At 42.4% G+C, this 20,621-nt stretch overlaps 1 protein-coding gene across 1 annotated transcript; it reads left to right on the top strand.

Annotated features, from left to right (window-relative positions):
* The first annotated feature begins 11,266 nt into the window (after window positions 1–11,266).
* kpnb3 (karyopherin (importin) beta 3) lies at window positions 11,267–20,239 on the top strand. The gene is made up of 26 exons (XM_054623572.1): window positions 11,267–11,452; window positions 13,326–13,406; window positions 14,114–14,306; window positions 14,410–14,512; window positions 14,637–14,733; window positions 14,818–14,922; window positions 15,422–15,544; window positions 15,654–15,774; window positions 15,879–15,966; window positions 16,061–16,167; window positions 16,248–16,372; window positions 16,496–16,585; window positions 16,676–16,849; window positions 16,941–17,159; window positions 17,255–17,338; window positions 17,426–17,558; window positions 17,644–17,765; window positions 17,929–18,025; window positions 18,132–18,304; window positions 18,388–18,499; window positions 18,612–18,667; window positions 18,759–18,881; window positions 19,002–19,221; window positions 19,332–19,560; window positions 19,675–19,816; window positions 19,960–20,239. Exons 1-26 carry the CDS (start codon window positions 11,363–11,365, stop codon window positions 20,044–20,046), a joined length of 3,294 nt encoding a protein of 1,097 aa, XP_054479547.1. The 5' UTR covers window positions 11,267–11,362; the 3' UTR covers window positions 20,047–20,239.
* The last annotated feature ends 382 nt before the right edge of the window (window positions 20,240–20,621 follow it).

Consider the following 20,621-nt stretch of genomic DNA (forward strand, 5'->3'; position numbering starts at 1 on the left):
ATCAAAATATTCAGAGAGGACCATTTCCGAGGCAGTGTTCTCAGCTCCTTCCTACCGGGGTGAATGGCCTCTCTGTGCGACCTGCCAACTATCTGCCAATGGGCGCTCTCTTTTACAAGTGAATAGACTGAGTTTAGCCACAGTTAAAAAGACACACTAACGTGCCATGGCTGCGCCACAATGGCCGCTCGGGTAATTTGCCAAACCTAATGATGCCGGTTTGGCCCCGGCTAGAGGAGGTAGAGAGCAGGAATCCTAAAGAGGCACACAGCTGCACTGATCCCTCTCTTCCTATCTCCCCTCTCTCATCATCCGTCTCCCTCGACACGAAAAAAAACCAAATGCATACCTCCTGCATGCTCTGAAAATGGTCCACTCTCAAGACTTTCTTCACTGTGAAGGAAAAGTCATTAGACCATTTCTTACAACATCTACCTGCCCTGCACCAAACAGCAGACGGACACAGTTAGAAACTAGCTGGTGAATGTAGTCGTAGTCGTGGATTCCGCTCACTGCTAGAGACCAAAACAGAGCTCAAAAGTGAATAAACACTGGAATAACATTTAACAAGTGGCCGGAAACACAATTAGAAAAGCCACAATAATGGATAATGGATAGAAGGTTGTATGCTGTCCAGATTTTAATGCCATCCAGTGTTGGAAATGAACCTGAAAAGCACCTTTGTGTGTAACAAACTTTTGCCGTGCTTTGAAAAAAAACTAAAACAAACAAGTTTTACACATTTTACCCATAAAAAGTATTAATTTAACATTTACTCACTAATGGTTTTATTCTCTCTCACACCACACACACACCTTCTAAGACAATTTACTACTCCGACACAGTAGGTGGCGGTATGCACTTTTTTAAGTATGTTTATAAATGTGATCCCCCAATCAACATATATGCAACATAAACTGACGCCTGCATTCCTTCTCATTCATTCGTTTGTAGGCAAATATAGATATTATAAGTTGTATTAAAGACGGTCTATGGCATCTTTCTACAAACCATACGCAGCACAGTACAACCACATGCTATCACAGGACTGATGTGCCATGTTTAGGTCATGTGATGACAACTGAGTCATCTCCATGACAACTGACCAAACTCCATCCAGTGAGGAAGAACTGGGAGATGAGTTTTTAAAGCTCCAGAAATGGCTAGTAAGTGCAAGATTGTTCCAAAACCTAATGAGTTTGACTTTTGATGATCTTTAAAAAAATGTCCTTTAATAAGCTTCATAAACATAGAATGATGCGTTAGCTATTGTATTAGATTTAATTCGATTTTGACAATGTTTATACAATACTATCCATCCCTTGCTGCCTGGGTTTAGACCTTTGAATCGACCCATGCCAATGAGTCTGAGTGGATGGAAACACCATTAAGGAGAGATTAAATGGTAGAAAACTATTCAAGCTATTAAGCTTAAGTGCATGCAATTTGAATGGTAAACTGCAGAATATAAATTATAGGTCTGGATTTCATTATTTCAGTGTGATGAGTAATTTGTTTCCTCACATTTATTCTTAAATGTTCCTTTGAGTGGATATTCTGCTTTTTCCTTCTGCTGGCCAGTACAAAATGTGCAGACACAGGTTGAACTAATACTATAACGCCAACTAACTGACTGTTTTTGAAACTCTTGGGTGACTAACATTATTAGCATTTCAATGATTAATCCATTGCATCTAATTGACGCGGTTGTCATGAAGAAGGAGCTTATAAATCTTATCGGAGATTAAAGCATATGTGTAAAGATCATAATGAGATACGACTAGTATTTCTCTAGTCATGGCTCATACCTCTTTCTCCATAAAAATCCCATAAAGTCAACCTTGATCCTATTAGACATCTAATCAACTACGAGGGGTTGCCAGCAATTATTTTTGGTGGGGGAAAAGGGAGAGAATAATTGCAATTTTTACATATAAATTGCCAGTTGGTAGCTGCTTCTGGTCCAAAATATTCGTCAGTACCCCTAGAACGTTGCCAGGGGTTATAATCAGTGCAACATGTGGCTTTTGCTTGACAAAAGACCAATTGCTCATTTATTGAATGGTAAAATGAAAAGAATTCAGACAGAATTTCAGAATCCAGCCTGAGGCTATTGATCCAGGCTTTTCCTCCGTCTCCCTTCTGCTTTTCTCTCCTAAAACCATCCTGATGCCAATTACAGCACTCATGCCTCAGACAGAACAAAGGAAATATGCACACTACACATTACCTGAACCCCCCTAGTAACTCATGTCTATCCATACTACATGTAGTCCATGCAGGAAGAGACAGAGCGATAAATATATATATATATATATATATATATATACGCTGAAGATGGGAATGAAAAGGGGAGGAGGGAGAGGTCGGGGGTCATGCTATAGATCACTTAGGGAGAAATTAGCCTGCAGAGAGGAAAAAGACAAACTGGCAGAAAAAAAAAAAAAAGCCACAAGAAAGTGGGCGACTTAGACACAAAGACAGAAAGGACAGCACAAAAGAATAAGTAATTGCACAGAAACAGCCAACCTCCACATGGGAAATACACATACGGGCGTGAAGAAACATTAACACACAGAGATATACAAAAAAAAAAAAAAAAAGAAACTTACTTGTTCACCATCACCAAAACTGAAGCGGGAGCCGAAACACAGATCCTTTACATGGTGAGAGAGAAAATGAGAAAGAGAGAGAGAGAGAGAGAGAGAGAGAACTTGTTAGACATCGACACACAGTGGCACGCTGACCAGAGTGTTTGCAGGGTGGTGGAGGGGGGAGTAAAGGGGTGTGTGTGTGTGTGTGTGTGTGTGTGTGTGTGTGTGTGATGGGGGAGATGGAGGAGGGGGTGGGTGGTGGGGGGGGGGGTAAAGCATTCCTGTTTGTGCAGAGCAAACTTAAGTCTCTGAATAGGGAGGGATGTCTGCCCTGTGTGACTGTGTTTTGTAATTGTTGAATGATACAGTCTTTGTTTTGGGTTTTGTTTAAAAGATTAAGGTTGTAATCAGCAAAAACTTGAACAACGGCCAGAAACATCCTTGTTGAAATGGATTCAGAAAGCTAAAAGAAAAAAGAAAACACCAACGCCATCTGATCTTCACTGAGTTCAACAAGTTGGTGTTTTTTTTATAGCCTTTCTTTTCATTGTAATTACTCTGCAGGCAAATTAATGACATTTTCATTCGGTTTCATTGAAGCCTTATTTCCACAGGACAGCTTGCATGCGTGTGTGCATTAAAATGTCAGACTATGACTTCTATTCACTGTTTCATTACTTCAAAAATACCCACTTGCAGATATTCTCCTGATGGATTTGTGTGTGTTTTCATTCAGAAATAAGTTTTGCATGAGATGTACAGTGGTCAAATCCAGGATATGTCATCAGAAGCCACTTGACACCCTTTTTGTTTGGACTTCAAGCGCCGCTTCGAGTCATCTATCGAGCAATTCGGCGGCTCCAGCATTTTAAATATGAAAGCTTTTGTTTCGTAAGTCAAAACATTTCCCCTCTGAGAAACGCCTCTGCAGCATGAAGTGCACAGTTTCTCTTAATAAAAGCAAATCCTAAAATCAAATCGTCAAATTGTGTTTTTTTGTTACAATTAAAATGTCACTGAGTCGCTGAGCTGCTGAAGACTGCTGGCTAACTTCTCGGCATCTAAATCCGTGTACATGTTGTGATCTAGGGTCAGTTTAAATCGTCTGGATACCAGATGAACCTGGTGTCGGTCGAGCACAGCTGCGGTATCGTCTAGGTGCAAATGAACAGAGTCAATAGCAAATGCAATTAGCTCAGACAAATATTGTGTTTGCCTAAACAAAGTCTGGCCTCCAGAGTCACCCGATGGCCAGCAGAAAGAGTCGCACTGTTTACTGGCAAAGTTGATTCAAAGTGACCCGTCAATGACATCAATGTGTCCTTGAGGTTCATTAAAATACAGTCAAAATGTTCTCGTGCCTGAAATGTTTTGGGTTTTTAGAAAGCCAACACAATTGGTGGCCTGCTGAAGTTTTAATTAGAAGAAATTAGAGTTTCTTCTATCAATCAAGCAGGATTAGCCTAACATCCATATTGACAACAGAAGAGTTTCAGATCTCAAAAAGGCAAAGCATCATATAACTCTCTGTGATCAAATATTTTTAACTCAAGCAGTAAGGAAACTTCTGGTTTGGTTTATCAGATACATTACTTGGATTCAAGGTCAAGAATGAACTTCAATTAAAAAAATCTTTATACAAACAACCTTAAAAAACATTTTCACACTTCATGTTTTCAAAGATATACTGTCTTAGTTTGGAGACGCTCTGTGTCAACAAGCGGTAAATGTGACAGGTGTTTTTGTCCTGTTGACAGCGACACAGTTAGGCATGGCTACAGAAGTGACAATCTGAGGAGGCGAGGCTGACCGCCCCGTTCAGAAATTAATGGCACCAATAAATCATATCCAGTGAAAAAAAACAAAAAAACCCGACACGATCGCTTAGCTTCTCGTTTGCCCAGCGGAGCAAAAGAGACAAAAAACACATCCAGGCCCTCATCCCCAACCTTTACAGAGCAGGACATTCATCTCTCTCAGCCTCCGTCTCACCAAACACACATCCCCCCCCCCCGAGAGGATGAATGGCTCGTTCCTGTGCAAACTTCAGGATGACCTCCTCCGGCTCTGTTTTTACAGCCCTCCCTGTCACTGCTGGGGCTGAATGATTACAGGCACGGTGAGAAGCAGGGGGGAGCTGAGCAAAAAAACAAACCAGGATCAGGGAAAGATGGACCAGGTTTGAACATTACAGAGAACAGTGGACTTAAAACTGACAGCTTAACGAGTGAATATGATGGTGAATCACCTTGTATGGTTCTGAAGATGTATCAGAGCTGGTTTAGAGCACACTCAGACACCTCTAAGTGCCAGCGTCTTCTGAAAAGCCCAAATTATTTGTGGTTCAAGCACATGAGGGTAAAACCAAATAGCTGTTATGAGCACCTTTGAGCCTTTTTTTTACATTTGATTGCCTGTCTTATCATTTCAGTCTCAGAATCGTATAATTCTAAAACATCAACATATCTGCAGGTCAACCTTTTTAAACCCCATGGCTGCTCTTTTGCTCGGTTTTAACGACTACTTTTAATAGCAGGCTTTAAAAGTCACTACCTGTCTTAGCAAGGCTTGTGCAATATTAATATTCATACATAAAATACCCCTTAACTTTCTCCCCTCTGCAACTCCTTAAAAATCAAAAAAGCTTAAACCCGCATTAAGTGATTTTTTTTTTGAGCCACTTGGGGGCAGCAATAAATTGAACATTAAACATTTGACCTGTTATTATTCATGAGAAATATTGATTAACGCAGCTTTAACGACGCAAACGTTTGGGCTTAAGGCAAAACAATGATGAGGCCACTGCAGCGAGGAGACTGAGCCAAAAAAATTGGTGGCCAAAAGACTCTGAAACCCTCCATAAAGCTGAATTTAAAAAGCATATTATCTCCATTGATTTCCATTAATCCATAACCAGCTGCAAAGGAGGCCCACAGCGGTAACCCAACAACTCAACACCCCCACGTCACAGCCCTCAATGGCTGCCTTGTCCAGCACATAGCGCTCCACTGTGAGACAGACCCGAGTGTGGGGAAGAAATATTGACTTTTAATGCTTCAAACATTTAGCTCGCTCCGTTTTAAACAAACCTGGCAGTGTTGATTTTTTCGAAAAACCCAGCAGTCACTGAGGTTTACCTTTCTACTGGAGCAATAAAACTGTGCTTATAGGAGTCACACACACACACACACACACACACACACACACACACACACACACACACACACACACACACACACACACACACACACACACACACACACACACACAAGTAGATGTGCAGTTTAGGAGTTAGACAAGCAGCACAGGGAGGACACTTAAAAACAATTATATGCATCGAGTTTGAAATTCTGGGAAACGTGCCAATGTTATGAGAAATATGAAATATGCTAAATATAAAATATTGAATTCACCTCTCTGTCCAATGTGGAAAAAAAGAAGTCCAGACTTGTCTTATTTACACTTCCTATCTTGTTTATTTGCTTGTGTCGGAATAGAAATGTAGAAATGTGAGCTATTTCTTGCCCAAGGGTAAGGGTTGGCAGCATTTCAACACTCAGTTACTTGTGATTGAAAAGGTTGTTGGTTTGAATCCCTTAATGGGTGCTCTCCTTTACCCCAACAGCTACTATGATGCTCCCAAATGCAACGTACTTAACCACCAGATCTCATACGCCGATGTTGGATAACTGTGGCTTTCTAGCAAGTTTTCCAATAAAAACACATAACGACTTTCCCTGAATAAACACACACACACACACACACACACACACACACACACACACACACACACACACACACACACACACACACACACACACACACACACACACACAGACTCAGAGTCTGAATTCTGGGCTGTGTGTGAGTAGAGGAAACCTTAACACCCAGCCGCCTGTCCATCAGCCTCGGCACTGAACTCGCTCTTTCCCTCCTCATCCATCTTTCTCTCCTTTTCCACTTCAGCCTGACCTCATGTGAAACTGTGGAGGTCTGTGGGTAACACACTCAGGCGCCCAGATTAATGATTTAATGCCACTTCCATTTAGGGGGTTTTATACATTAGCAGCAGGAAGTCCTTATATGTAGTGAGGACTTAGCAGCTCTGTTTCCATTAGGGCTGGAAGTTTATGCTTAAAAAGTGGAGGAAAACTTAAAAAAAACTACTGTAAAGTTATGTATTTAACCAAAAACTGTCATTAAATACATATGATATTTCCTTGTCTGTTTATGACCGCTTGCTAACTACTTTTCAAAAGTTATCATTTATATTTCTGAATGTGTGTTTCATCTTTCATTCATTTTTTAAACAATAGCATACCTGACAAAAAAAAAGGAACAATGATGGATTAAAGTTGATTAACGCTGGTAGTAATCTGCACTTTAAGCTCAAAAGATCTCATGACCCCAGACATTACAGAGCAGTAGCCATAAACGGGTTTGTAATGTTGTTGTTGTTGTTGTTTTAAACTCTGTAAGGGAGTTTTTACAAAAAATATAAAGGTAATATGAGAAAAACAAGTAAATGGTACACAAACCAGTACGAATTTCAAACTAAAGGTTTATTTACTTCTTGAATGATGATTTTTAGTTTGTCTGAAGTAACTAAGATGTTTGGGCTTCACTCATTTTATTAATATTGTTATATATATATGTTATATAAGCAGACAAGTGTCATATCGGTACACATATATGTTTGGCAAGGAATGAGAATCCACACAGTAAACCGTTTGAAATGTGAAGGCAAAGCACTGGAGCAAAATCTTTGTCTCACAGTATCATGCAAATGATAAATCTAGATCTTGTCATGAATAATTTTTGTGTTTATTTGTGTTAATAACAGTTATTGCACCTCCACAAACTCAAACTAGAAGAGATACGCCAATCTGTACTCAAATGGGTCAGGTTAATGTTTGCTATCATAAAACAGTACTTTTTTTTTTATGCTTATGCATAATGATGAACCACCTTCTTCATTTAAAATATACAAAGCAACAGAATGACTTTTTGTTTAATTCTTCATCCATAATGCACCTTGGTTTGCCAGCAGCAAATCAGGTGGAAAAAAAAGTAGGAATTCAAACACTGTTGGTTGATTACGGCTTTATATGTGAACATTTATGAATGGAGTATTTATATTTTACTGCATTAACTGCTGCTTGGTGAATGGACGCCGATTTGGAAAGCGACCATAAACTAAATGAATGTTAAATGTTTTAAGTTCAAATGTGTTTCCAGGAAAGTTCAGCACCGAAATCAACTCATTTTATGAATGGAGTTTGGCGTTAAAGCTTTCAACACAGGGGCTAAAACGGAATTATTAAATAGGCTGCTGTCTTTATGCATAAATGAGTCTCCAGCTTACCTTTCACTTCAGATTCCTCGTCCGATTCCTGCTGCTAAGTTGTCATCCTGCAGAGACGCAGAGATGCTGCAGGGTCAACGCGGCTCCTCTTATCCGGACGGTCTGCTCTCTGCTGCGGCTCTGTCAGCCGGAGCGAGTCGCAGTTCTCATGCACGCCGGCAGGGGGCGCTGTCGAGAGCCAAACGTGGACCCAACTGTGTAATAAACTGGAGAGATGTATGTGTTAAGAACAGGGGTTAAGTCTCATGTGTCTGGAAAAAATAAGCAGCTATAATATGAATTCATGTCATGACATATGTTTTGTATTTGATACCTAGTTATGTACAGTACCAGTCAAAAGTGTGGACACACCTTCTCCTTCAACTACTCTGAAGAATCTAAAATATAAAACATATTCTGGTTTGTTGAGCATTTGTTTGTTTACCACATAATGTCTTCAATATTAATCTACAATGTAGAAAAAAATAAAAATAAAATAAAGAAGGGTGTGTCCAAACTTTTGACTGGTACTATATAAAAGAAGACATACATTTATATATATATATAAAGAAGACATATATATATATATAAAGAAGACATATTTATATATATATATATATATATATATATATATATAAAAAGAAGACATACATTTATATATATATAAAAAAAGACATACATTTATATATATATATATATATATATATATATATATATTATATATATATATATATATATATATATATTTATATATATATAAAAGAAGACATACATTTATATATATATATAAAAGAATACATATATATATATATAAAAGAAGACATACATTTTTATATATATATTATATATATATATATAAAAGAAGACATACATTTATATATATATAAAAGAAGACATACATTTATATAAAGTACCAGTCAAAAGTTTGGACACACCTTCTCATTCAACTACTCTGAAGAATCTAAAATATAAAACATATTCTGGTTTGTTGAGCATTTGTTTGTTTACCACATAATTCCATATGTGTTCCTTCATAGTTTGGATGTCTTCAATATTAATCTACAATGTAGAAAAAAATAAAAATGATAAAATAAAGAAAAACATTTATATTGAATGAGAAGGTGTGTCCAAACTTTAAAAGACTACATTTATATATATAAAAGAAGACATACATTTATATATATATAAAAGAAGACATACATTTATATATATATTCTGGTTTGTTGAATTTGTTTGTAAGACATAATTTATATATATATAAAAAAAGACATACATTTATATATATATATAAAAAAGAAGACATACATTTATATATATATAATAGAAGATATATATATATTCTAAAATATAAAACATATTCTGGTTTGTTGAGCATTTGTTTGTTTACCACATAATGTCTTCAATATTAATCTACAATGTAAAAAAAATAAAAAATAAAAAGAAGACATACATTTATATATATATATAAAGAAGACATACATTTATATATATATAATACATATAAAAGAAGACATACATTTATATATATATATATATAAAGAAGACATACATTTATATATATATATATATATAAAAGAAGACATATATTTATATATATATATATATAATAAAAAAGAAGACATACATTTATATATACATTTATGTACAGTACCAGTCAAAAGTTTGGACACACCTTCTCATTCAACTACTTTGAAGAATCTAAAATATAAAACATATTCTGGTTTGTTGAGCATTTGTTTGTTTACCACATAATTCCACATGTGTTCCTTCATAGTTTGGATGTCTTCAATATTAATCTACAATGTAGAAAAACCATTGAATGAGAAGGTGTGTCCAAACTTTTGACTGGTACTGTATATATATATATATCAATGTTTGAATAATAAAAAGGTACACTTGCTGATGCATGGACATTAAATAAATAAGTGAATTTAACCTTTTTAATGTACTTTTTTTCCTGGATAGGAAAATGAAGATTGCCATGGAGAGAATAAGACAAAAAACATCTACTTAACTTGTCCTGGTGGCCAAAGGGTTTCTGTCCACAAAGGGTTTTCCAAATCTACTGCAGCCTATCTGACCTGCTGATTTCATTGGCAGAGGTTTGCTGGGATCATTGGGGGTAAAAACTGCATGGAAAAAAAAAATCACTGAGAGAAAGCTTGGCTGCCATCTACTGGGACATTAATAACCCTGACCCCCTCTGCTGTTATGGTTGGGCTGTAAAGACAACTTGTTTTAATTATATAAATCATGTGGACAATGTAAGTAGGTGATATATTAAGGACGCCAAATATGTCATGTAGATTCAATTAGGTGCTGGAACAAGCAGATATAATATACAGTATGTGAGTATTTGTCTTTGTCACATTATACTCACCTTTTTTCTGGTACAGGGAAATGGTTACATCAATAAATTTGTATTCAAAACTCAATAAGAAGTAAATTGAAAAGATCATTCAAAAAGAAATAAAATTGAAAGAAAACTGTCAAACTAATTAATCACGAGCAATATATAATTCAGTATGAACTTTTGAATTTACTATTTTTCATTAAGCAAAGGCCCATTTCTTTTGAGGACATCTTTACTGTGTGGAGGGGGGGGGGATTATGTTGCATTTACAATTTATTGTGCATAGTTTAAATCCTGATCCCAGTATTTTAAAGTTAATATAGTACATTTACCCCTTACCCTTTATCATATCACATTTTATATGTAAAAAAATCTAATCAAATTTGACATATCTAAATAATTCAGTATATAATATATACTTAGTATTTATACAGTCCTGGAAACAACATAATTTTTTTAATATAAAGTCATAAACAACATACAGTGGTGGGAGAAGTATTCAGATAACGATACTTAATTCAAACTTAACATATTTAAAAGTAACTCAGTTGTAAAATACATTTATAGTGTTAAAATAAATTCCCCCTGTGAGAGCCTTAATCTGAAAAGCAACGTTAATTAAGACAGAAACTTTAACCACAGCTGTTCAATTAACGTTAATTAAACATAAAGTACAATACTTCCCTTCAAATGTGGTGAAGTAGACGAATAAAGTAGCTTTAAATGTGAATACACAAGTTAAGAACGAGTAAGAATGAGTAAATGCACTTAGTTACTTTCCATACCCCTAATAGACATGTTAAACAACATCTATTTTGTGAGCAATGATGTAGTCATTTCCCGCGCTTTGGTAATTCATTACCCGCTAAACGGATCGACAGAATCCTGGCTGCCCGTGTGAGCCAATGGCGTGCGTTCGAACCGGCGCTCTCGACCAATCACAGGCGAGTAGAGTCGATACAGCGAGCCAATGGGAGCACGGCAGCATTGTGTGACCGACGCTTGGTCTGCCGGGCTCATTTCGCCGCTCCTCCACCCGGCTGGTCTTTTTTTTTTGGGGATCTCACAGCAATGGCGGACCAGCAGCAGCAGCAGCAGCAGTTCTACCTCTTGCTGGGCAACCTGATGAGCCCTGACAACAACGTCAGGAAGCAGGCAGAGGTGAGCGAACAGGACGAGGCCGACCTGAAGTGCGACAAGTTCGGCCATCGTGTGAAACGAGCTAACCTTAGCTATGCTATGCCCACGTGTAATGTGAAGCAGACATAAGAGTTCCTAGTCAGCTAATGCTAACTCCCTGCACACCACACAGGCACCAACCAGTGGAGACACCGTGCTTAGGATGCACTCAGTCGGGTTTAATTAAAGTTAATTATGTTTGTTGTAGAGGAGGAGGAGGAGGAGCTAGTGATGTAGCTGGTGGAGAACCGGAAGTAGCATGATGCTAAGGAGTTCCATTAGCTAGCATGGGGGATGCTAACATGCTAATGAGCAGAGAAAAAGGGATCCTGGAGTTGAGTGTCGCACGTGTCACGTTCAACACTTGATGAGCAACATATAAACACGTGGTTTCGTCACAGGTGGCGTCATTCAGAGGGCTAGCTGTGTTAGCATTGCCTGTGCCCATGGGCCTTCAGTCTGTGTGTCTGTGTGTGTGTGGTCATCAGTTCACAACGTGTTGTCCTCCTCGTTTGGTTCAGTGTATTATCTCAGTTTCAAGTCACTCATCCTCTCTCACAGGATTAGTTCCTCTAGTGGATTTGTTTGGGCTGGCCTGTTCACTTTCCACCACCACCACGATTAGCCTCTCCAGCCATCAGACTTTTGGATGAGGTGGTTGAATCTTATCACCCTCGTCCCTCACTGGCAAGTCAGCATTTTCCTTTATAAGCCACAGACTGTCTGCCGGGACACTAAGCTCATTGGAATCCATCCTTTTATAAAAAATCTCCCCCTTTCTGCCTTACACACACACACACACACACAATAGGAATTGATCCATCTGTTCAGGACTTTAAACCCAGACATGAACAGCTACTAAACATTAATGAGTGCCCAGGACACAAATGCAACCCAATTCAATAGGTGCTGTGAGGGGGGGAGGGGGAGCTTTTGCTGTAGCTAGTGAAGTAGTTTAAATACTCAGTGTAGTTATTCATGATGGCACGTTGATGGCTATTTGGAGTATGCTATGGACTGCTAAAAATGCTAGTTGATGTAAGGCAGATGATGGTGATCAGCTCAAGAAATATGATTATTATGAGAAATCCTGTTACGGCAGGATCAGCCTATATGTTTTAGGTTTCTATTTCAGTGTTCGGAGTCAGTAATCTTGTTTCTCTCCCGCCCCAGTTTTACGACACTGACACTCCTTCTTTGTCCTGCGAGCACTTTACCTGCTGTGAGCAAACAAACTTCCTTGTTTGCAATCAGCACCACTTGCGCATGATCATCTTGATAGTCTCATCAGAGCAAACGCCCCCGTGGCTCCACTGCATTCCCCCACAGAGCTTCATGTGTGTGTTTCTTTTGTGGCTTCGATGATGCAGCTTAAGAACATCAGAGACCAACACAAATGCAAAGAACAACTACCCTTATTTATTTAAAATTTCACCCCCGGTTAGATTCATGTCCCATGATGTCGAAGGTCGGAAGTGTCCAAGCGGCAATAAGCACTTTTTGGCTGCTTCTATTCTTACCTTTATCAAATACGGAGTAAGTAGCTGGTTCAGAAAGTCTTCCGGTATCCTTTTCTTAATTGGCATTAAGGATACAGGGTAAACAGATTACAGTACAAGTGAGGCTTATTTTACAGTCATCGCCATAAACACCAGTGTGGTTACCTAATCCGTAAAGATGAGTTAAATAATGACGCAGCCTGAGCATCTGTTTCACCGTGGAATTCCAGCAACAATGTGAGAATGGCAACGCTCCCACTGGTAGAGATTCAGTTCGCACAGGGCTAAAATCTGTGGCGAGGCATGTCTCACTCACGCCTCTGACCGTTGATTTTCTCTTTCTTTTTTCTTTGCAGGAGACCTATGACACCATCCAGGGCCAGACCAAGATCACATTCTTGCTGCAGGCCATCAGAGATGCATCTGCTGCAGAGGAGGTTTGTACTCTTTTACACTGACATGTGTTTGTTTACTTCTTTCAGCCGGATTCGGGGAAAGCTGCAACACAACATTAAGCTTGTTTGTCTCCAGTTTATCACATGTTTAGGCTTTTAATGCACCGTGTGCTTGAATTGACACAGACACACCTGCCAGCCAATTAGATTTGTGCTTCATCACCGGCCTCGTCATATCAAGAAGGAAGAACATTTTAGGTTAAAGCGATCCACCAACATTATTGGAAGGTCAGGCCCAGGTCCTGTGATGTAGAATCATATCCGCCTCACTGTGATATCTCTGCTTTGAAAGAGCTGCCACGTTAACGGCATCTCAAGAATGTAGTCCGGCCACCACATGTTGGACACGACACTGAGGCATGTTATGAGTCCTGGTTTTGGCATTCGGACAGTTATGTTTACTCTCGAGTTCACCAGCTGCTTGGTCCCTCATGCTCACTCTCCTTCTCCTTACCTCGAGGCTGATATTTTTAGAGTCCTGAAATGGGAGCAGGCACTAGGTGCTTGGCCCATGGAATGGGGGACTCTGCAGTTCTGAGATGCTGCAGGTTTTTGTTTTGTTTTTTATATATAAAAGAGTGCCACTTATTGAAGTTTGTAAACTGCCAAAATAAATCCAAAGAAAATATGTAAAATAAACTGGTTTATAATAAAATGAGGTTTAAACGGTAAATGTTTTGTCCACTCAGGTTAAGCAGATGGCGGCGGTGCTGCTGCGGCGGCTGCTGTCGTCGTCCTTCGAGGAGATCTACCCGGGCCTGACCCTGGAGATGCAGACGGTCATCAAGACCGAGCTGCTGAGCAGCATCCAGCTGGAGACCTCGCCAAACATCCGCAAGAAGGTCTGCGACATTGCGGCCGAGCTCACCCGCAACCTCATAGGTAACGCCCCTGTTTGTTTTTACAGCTATGTGGTATTAATGAATTTTTAAAAATGTGTTTCTGTTCTGAAAATGTATCGTTGATTTTGATGTCTTTCCTCCAGATGACGATGGGAATAACCAGTGGCCAGAAGTGCTCAAGTTTCTCTTTGACTCTGTCAACTCTGACAGTGTTAACCTGCGAGAATCTGCCCTGCACATATTCTGGTGAGGCCCGGCTCGCTTCATCTCACATCTTTAGTTTACGAGATGAATATTTACACGATTTGTCTGCCTGTATGTTAAGACACAAGTACTGGTGGCTGACAGTTGTGTGTCTCATCCTCTTTAGGAACTTCCCAGGGATCTTTGGCAACCAACAGCAGCATTACATGGAGGTCATCAAGCGCATGCTTGTTCAGTGCATGCAGGACCAGGCAAACCCACATGTAAGGGCTCACCAGAGGGGATTTAGGGCAGTTAATGTCCTGGTTTATGACTGTACATTTAATTTATTTCAACTTATCCTTCAGATTCGCACCCTGGCGGCTCGCGCTGCAGCATCCTTTGTTCTGTCAAACGAAGGCAACTCGGCTCTCTTGAAGCACTTCTCTGACCTGCTGCCAGGCATCCTGCAGGTAAGAGACAGTTACCCCTGTGTCTTCTTCCTGAGCCGGTCTATATGGATTCATTACGCTGCCAGTGACCTCTCCATTAGTTAAGTAGGCTAGCGGATGTTTGAGGAACCTCGTCGTCCAAGGCAGTATTTTGTGTGATGCCTGTGTGTAATCCTTGCACCAGTAATGTCTTTTAAGCAGTCAGTGGATGTTTCTACACGAGTGTCCTGAGACCCATTAAGTGGAACTTCAAAGTAAGAGCTGCAGTGCTTTCTTGCAGTCTTATGGTTCCTTCAGGCTATGTAGAGATGACGGCATTGAGGAAAGAATAAAGAAGCTTAGGGAGTGTCTGTCTGTTAGCAAACAGCTGAGATCTATTGCAACAGTGTTTTTAGTGAGTACTATCCTGTCTGTGACTCATCGTGGTAGGTGGAGGTTAAGCCCTCAGATTACGGCAGCATGACACCGCCGAATGAACGTATTTGCAACGCTAACCGCAGCGTCTGTTGTTTTCAAACAGGCAGTGAACGAGTCGTGCTACCAGGCAGACGACTCGGTGCTCAAGTCCTTGGTGGAAATCGCAGACACAGCGCCCAAATACCTGAGACCCAACCTGGAGCCTACCCTGCAGCTCTGTCTGAAGGTGAGTCGGAGCACCCTGATGCAAAAATGCAACTATTCTTGAATTTTGCATAAGACCGATTTGACTGTAAGCTCCCATGTGACCTACATCTCGCCATGTCTCTCTTCAGCTGTGCGCCGACACCAACCTGACAAACATGCAGAGGCAGTTGGCGCTGGAGGTCATCGTCACCTTATCGGAGACCGCAGCGGCCATGCTGAGGAAACACACGGCCATCGTGGCTCAGAGCGGTGAGGAGGAGGAGAAACGTCACTTTCACACAACGTTTTGTCCGCCCAAAGAATCTGGGTGAAAAGGTTTGCACAGTTGTAATACGTGTGTGCTGTGTCTTCAGTTCCCCAGATGCTGGCTATGATGGTGGACCTGGAGGACGATGACGAGTGGGCCATGGCTGATGAGCTGGAGGACGATGACTTTGATAGGTGAGGCCTGCTGCATCAGGACCAAGTCACGGATATAAGGGATCCTCAAAGACTTAAGTGTGTTGAGTGATTTTTATTTCTTGTCCCCCTTCAGTAATGCCGTGGCTGGGGAGAGCGCTCTCGACAGAATCGCCTGCGGTCTGGGAGGAAAGATCATCCTGCCCATGATCAAACAGCACATCATGCAGATGCTGCAGAACCGTAAGTAGACCTGCCGCTAATTGAAGACATTTAAAACTGTCGGCGTGAACATGAGATCAACCCAGTGCGTCTGTCGCCAGCTGACTGGAAGTACCGCCACGCGGGGCTGATGGCACTGTCGGCCATCGGCGAGGGCTGCCACCAGCAGATGGAGGCCATCCTCCAAGAGATCGTCAGCTTCGTCCTCATCTTCTGCTCCGATCCCGTAAGAAACGACTTGAAACGTGATCCTTTAATACAAAGACGCAGTTCCGAACGTTAGGGGACTTGAACAGCAGTGACTGTCTCGTATGGTGGTAATGAGTTTGACTTCCTTCTTCCTCCTCAGCACCCAAGGGTGCGCTATGCAGCCTGCAACGCTATTGGGCAAATGGCCACAGACTTTGCCCCGACCTTCCAAAAGAAATTCCATGACAAGGTAATAAATAATCCGTATGAAACCGATTCGCACAGTAAAAGTTTACAACTGTTGACTCTGACGCTGCATCCACCTCCCCCTCCCTTCTAGGTGATCTCGGCCCTGCTTCAGACCATGGAGGACCAGAGTAACCCTCGGGTGCAGGCGCACGCCGCCGCCGCCCTCATCAACTTTACAGAGGACTGTCCCAAATCGCTGCTGATCCCATATCTGGACAGCTTGGTGCAGCACCTTCATGTCATCATGGTAGCCAAGCTGCAAGAGGTACAAATACATTTTCACTTGAGTGTTATTTTCAATTTGTTGTAAGCCCGGCTGCCAGGAGTCTTTACCGCGTCCTCTTCCCTCCTCCCAGTTGATCCAGAAGGGCACCAAACTGGTCCTGGAGCAGGTGGTGACGTCCATCGCCTCGGTGGCGGACACGGCCGAGGAGAAGTTCGTGCCGTACTACGACCTGTTCATGCCGTCGCTCAAACACATCGTGGAGAACGCCGTGCAGAAGGAGCTCCGGCTGCTTCGAGGCAAGACCATAGAGTGCATCAGCCTCATCGGGCTGGCTGTCGGCAAGGAGAAGGTACGACTGAAAACATGAAGATGCCCGCCGAGATCTGTAATGGAGGGATGGCTGCCGTCCTCACATCCTCTCCTCTCTTTCTGTTCTGCTTACAGTTCATGCCAGACGCCTCCGCCGTCATGCAGCTGCTGCTCAAAACCCAGACGGACTTCAATGACCTGGAGGACGACGACCCTCAGGTGGGAAGGCTTGAACAGAACTCTGAACCATCCAGTTTTGTTGATATCACCGTTTCAGTCTAGTCAACCATGTTTGTTGTGGTTTAGATCTCGTACATGATCTCAGCCTGGGCCAGGATGTGTAAGATCCTGGGGAAGGAGTTCCAGCAGTACCTGCCTGTGGTGATGGGCCCCCTGATGAAGACCGCCTCCATCAAGCCTGAGGTGGCCCTGCTCGACAGTAAGTACAGGTTTCCAACGAGATACGGCGCTTCCATTTCACAATGCAAAAGCAGTATTTGAATCCGTCCGTCTCCGTCTCGTAGCCCAGGACATGGAGAACATATCGGAGGACGACGGCTGGGAGTTTGTCAACCTGGGAGACCAGCAGAGTTTCGGCATCAAGACGGCGGGCCTGGAGGAGAAGGCCACCGCCTGCCAGATGCTGGTAAGTAGTCCGGTCCACTACAGAGAAACTGGGACGCAAGGATGTCCTGCCAAACTGTTTGGCAGAGCACCAGATGGCAGCATTGATGTAAATCCATCGTTTACCTCTTATCCAGATACTTTGGTCAGTCCCGTTAGTGAGACCCTCTCTGTTGTCTTTCCAGGTGTGCTATGCCAAAGAGCTGAAGGAGGGCTTTGTGGAGTACACGGAGCAGGTGGTGAAGCTGATGGTGCCTCTGCTCAAGTTTTACTTCCATGACGATATCCTTTTTATTTATTTTTTAGTCTTCTCTTTTAAGCTATAAATGGCAGCATGCGTGTATAAGAAGGATTTGAGGCTTGCTGGTTGTTTCCTTAACTGTCTCACGTGTGCGGGTGGCGGCGGCTGAGTCCATGCCCCTGCTGCTGGAGTGTGCGCGGGTTCGCGGCCCAGAGTACCTCACCCAGATGTGGCACTTCATGTGCGACGCTCTCATCAAGGCCATCGGCACCGAGCCCGACTCGGACGTCCTGTCGGAGATCATGCACTCCTTTGCCAAGGTAACTTTGTCAAGTGTTTTCATTTGAATACGTTGCAGGAATTGGGGCCCAGTTTCTTACCTGTGCTTGTTTTCTGTCTGAAGTGCATTGAGCTGATGGGAGACGGCTGTCTGAACAACGAGCATTTCGAGGAGCTGGGCGGCATCTTGAAAGGAAAACTGGAGGAGCATTTTAAGAACCAGGAGCTCCGACAGGGTGAGACTTCATCACAACCTTTAGAATTATGAAACAAAACTCTTATCTCAGTCAATTCAAGGGAAAAGTGTTTATGCATAATCCTCACAGAACACTTCTTTGTCCTTCACAGCCAAGAGACAGGATGAGGACTATGACGAGCAGGTGGAGGAATCATTACAAGACGAGGTAAATATTTCCCCCTCTGATATTTAGACATGATCTTGTATACAAACATAGTGTGAGCCCTCATTTTGCCTCTTATCTTTTTCTCCTGCAGGATGAGAACGACGTGTACATCCTGACCAAAGTGTCTGACATCCTGCACTCGGTGTTCAGTAGTTACAAAGAAAAAGTGCTGCCTTGGTTCGAACAGCTGCTGCAGCTCATCGTCCAGCTAATAGTGAGTACTTATTTCTGTAAAATGTCTACAGTCCTATTATATAAGTAAAACATTTTTTTTTTTTGAGGAAAAACAGCCATATGGAGACCAACATTAAAAACTAACTGACCTTGTCTTCAGTGTCCCAGCAGGCCGTGGGCGGACAGACAGTGGGGTCTGTGCATCTTCGACGACGTGGTGGAGCACTGCAGCCCCGCCTCCTTCAAGTACGCCGAGGTCTTCCTGCGGCCGATGTTGCAGTCACTGTGTGACACGAGCCCCGAGGTCCGGCAGGCGGCCGCCTACGGCGTCGGTGTCATGGCTCAGTACGGAGGAGAGAACTACCGCCCGTTCTGTACAGGTACGGCCCGGCGCCGCTCTCACTTGTGTCGCCGTCGGCAGTGTTTTATTTATTTATTTATTTTGCTTTTTAGTTGACTAGATGTGTGTTTTTCTTTACGTCGATTCCAGAGGCCATCCCCCTGATGGTGAGAGTCATCCAGGCGGCTGACTCGCGCGTCAAAGAGAACGTCAACGCCACGGAGAACTGCATCTCTGCCGTCGGGAAGGTCATGAGATTTCGGCCCGAGTGCGTGAACGTCAACGAGATCCTTCCCCACTGGCTCAACTGGCTACCGCTCAACGAGGACAAAGAGGAGGCCGTCCACACATTTGACTTCCTGTGTGACCTCATTGAAAGGTGGGGCCACTCAAATTTATTTACTTTTTTTTTTTTTTTTTTTTTTTTTTTTTTTAAGCATTCATTTTATAAAATGTACTCAATTGTACTCCCTCTTCTATCTTTTCGCCACAGCAACAACCCCATTGTCCTCGGACCAGACAACGCCAACCTGCCTAAAATCTTCCTCATCATCGCGGACGGAGTCGCAAACGAATCTGTCAAGAGTGAAGACGCGTGCAGCAAACGGCTGGCAAATGTCATCCGTCAAGTTCAGGTGAGACTTTATCGCTCACCGTAAATCACAACAGACTTTAGACTCATAGGGGGGAAAAAAAAGTTTACTGCTAAACCAAAGAATTTCAGTGGACATAAAGTGTATGAATCTGTTTTTGACGACCTATTTGTCGTGTCCCGCAGGTGTCGGCGGGTTTATGGACACAGTGTGTGTCGACGCTGAACGAGACGCAGCAGAAAGCCATACAGGACCTACTGAACACTGCCTGAGCCCGGACCCCCGGTCACCTCCCCGCTCTTTAAAAAAATAAAAACAGCCCATGAAGAAAAGTCGAGCTCCTGGATCTCCTCCATACACTCCCTCTTCTTCCTCCTGCTCTGATCTGTAGTGTGTATGGACGCTGGCTTCAACCCCCCCACCCTCCCCCTCCTTATCACCACCCTGACCCCACTATTATAGAACCCCCGCCTACATTCAGCCGACTTGTGGTTGGGGGGGAGCAGGTTGGATATTTATGACAATGGAGGACAATGGCCATCCACCTCAAAGACTTTCACCCCCGTAACCAAGGAAGTGGCAACCAGAGTAACGTGTCATTCGTCCCTGTTTCATCGCAGCCTTCTATCTGGACGTTTTTGTTTCCAACCATTCCCACGATGTTTGACTTCGTCTCGCCGTGCCCCAGAGGGACTCATTCTCCACGCCGCCCAACACAAACTCATTGGACAGTCAGGCTCAGAGGGGGGGCCGCAGTGGGGGAAATGGGGACAGGACATTCTAGTGGACTGAGCAATTGAATGAGATGGAAATGCACACTGGGCGATCACTGCCTGTCTCCTGTGAA

Source organism: Anoplopoma fimbria, chromosome 22 (assembly GCF_027596085.1).
Source record: "Anoplopoma fimbria isolate UVic2021 breed Golden Eagle Sablefish chromosome 22, Afim_UVic_2022, whole genome shotgun sequence".
Classification (NCBI taxonomy): domain Eukaryota; kingdom Metazoa; phylum Chordata; class Actinopteri; order Perciformes; family Anoplopomatidae; genus Anoplopoma; species Anoplopoma fimbria.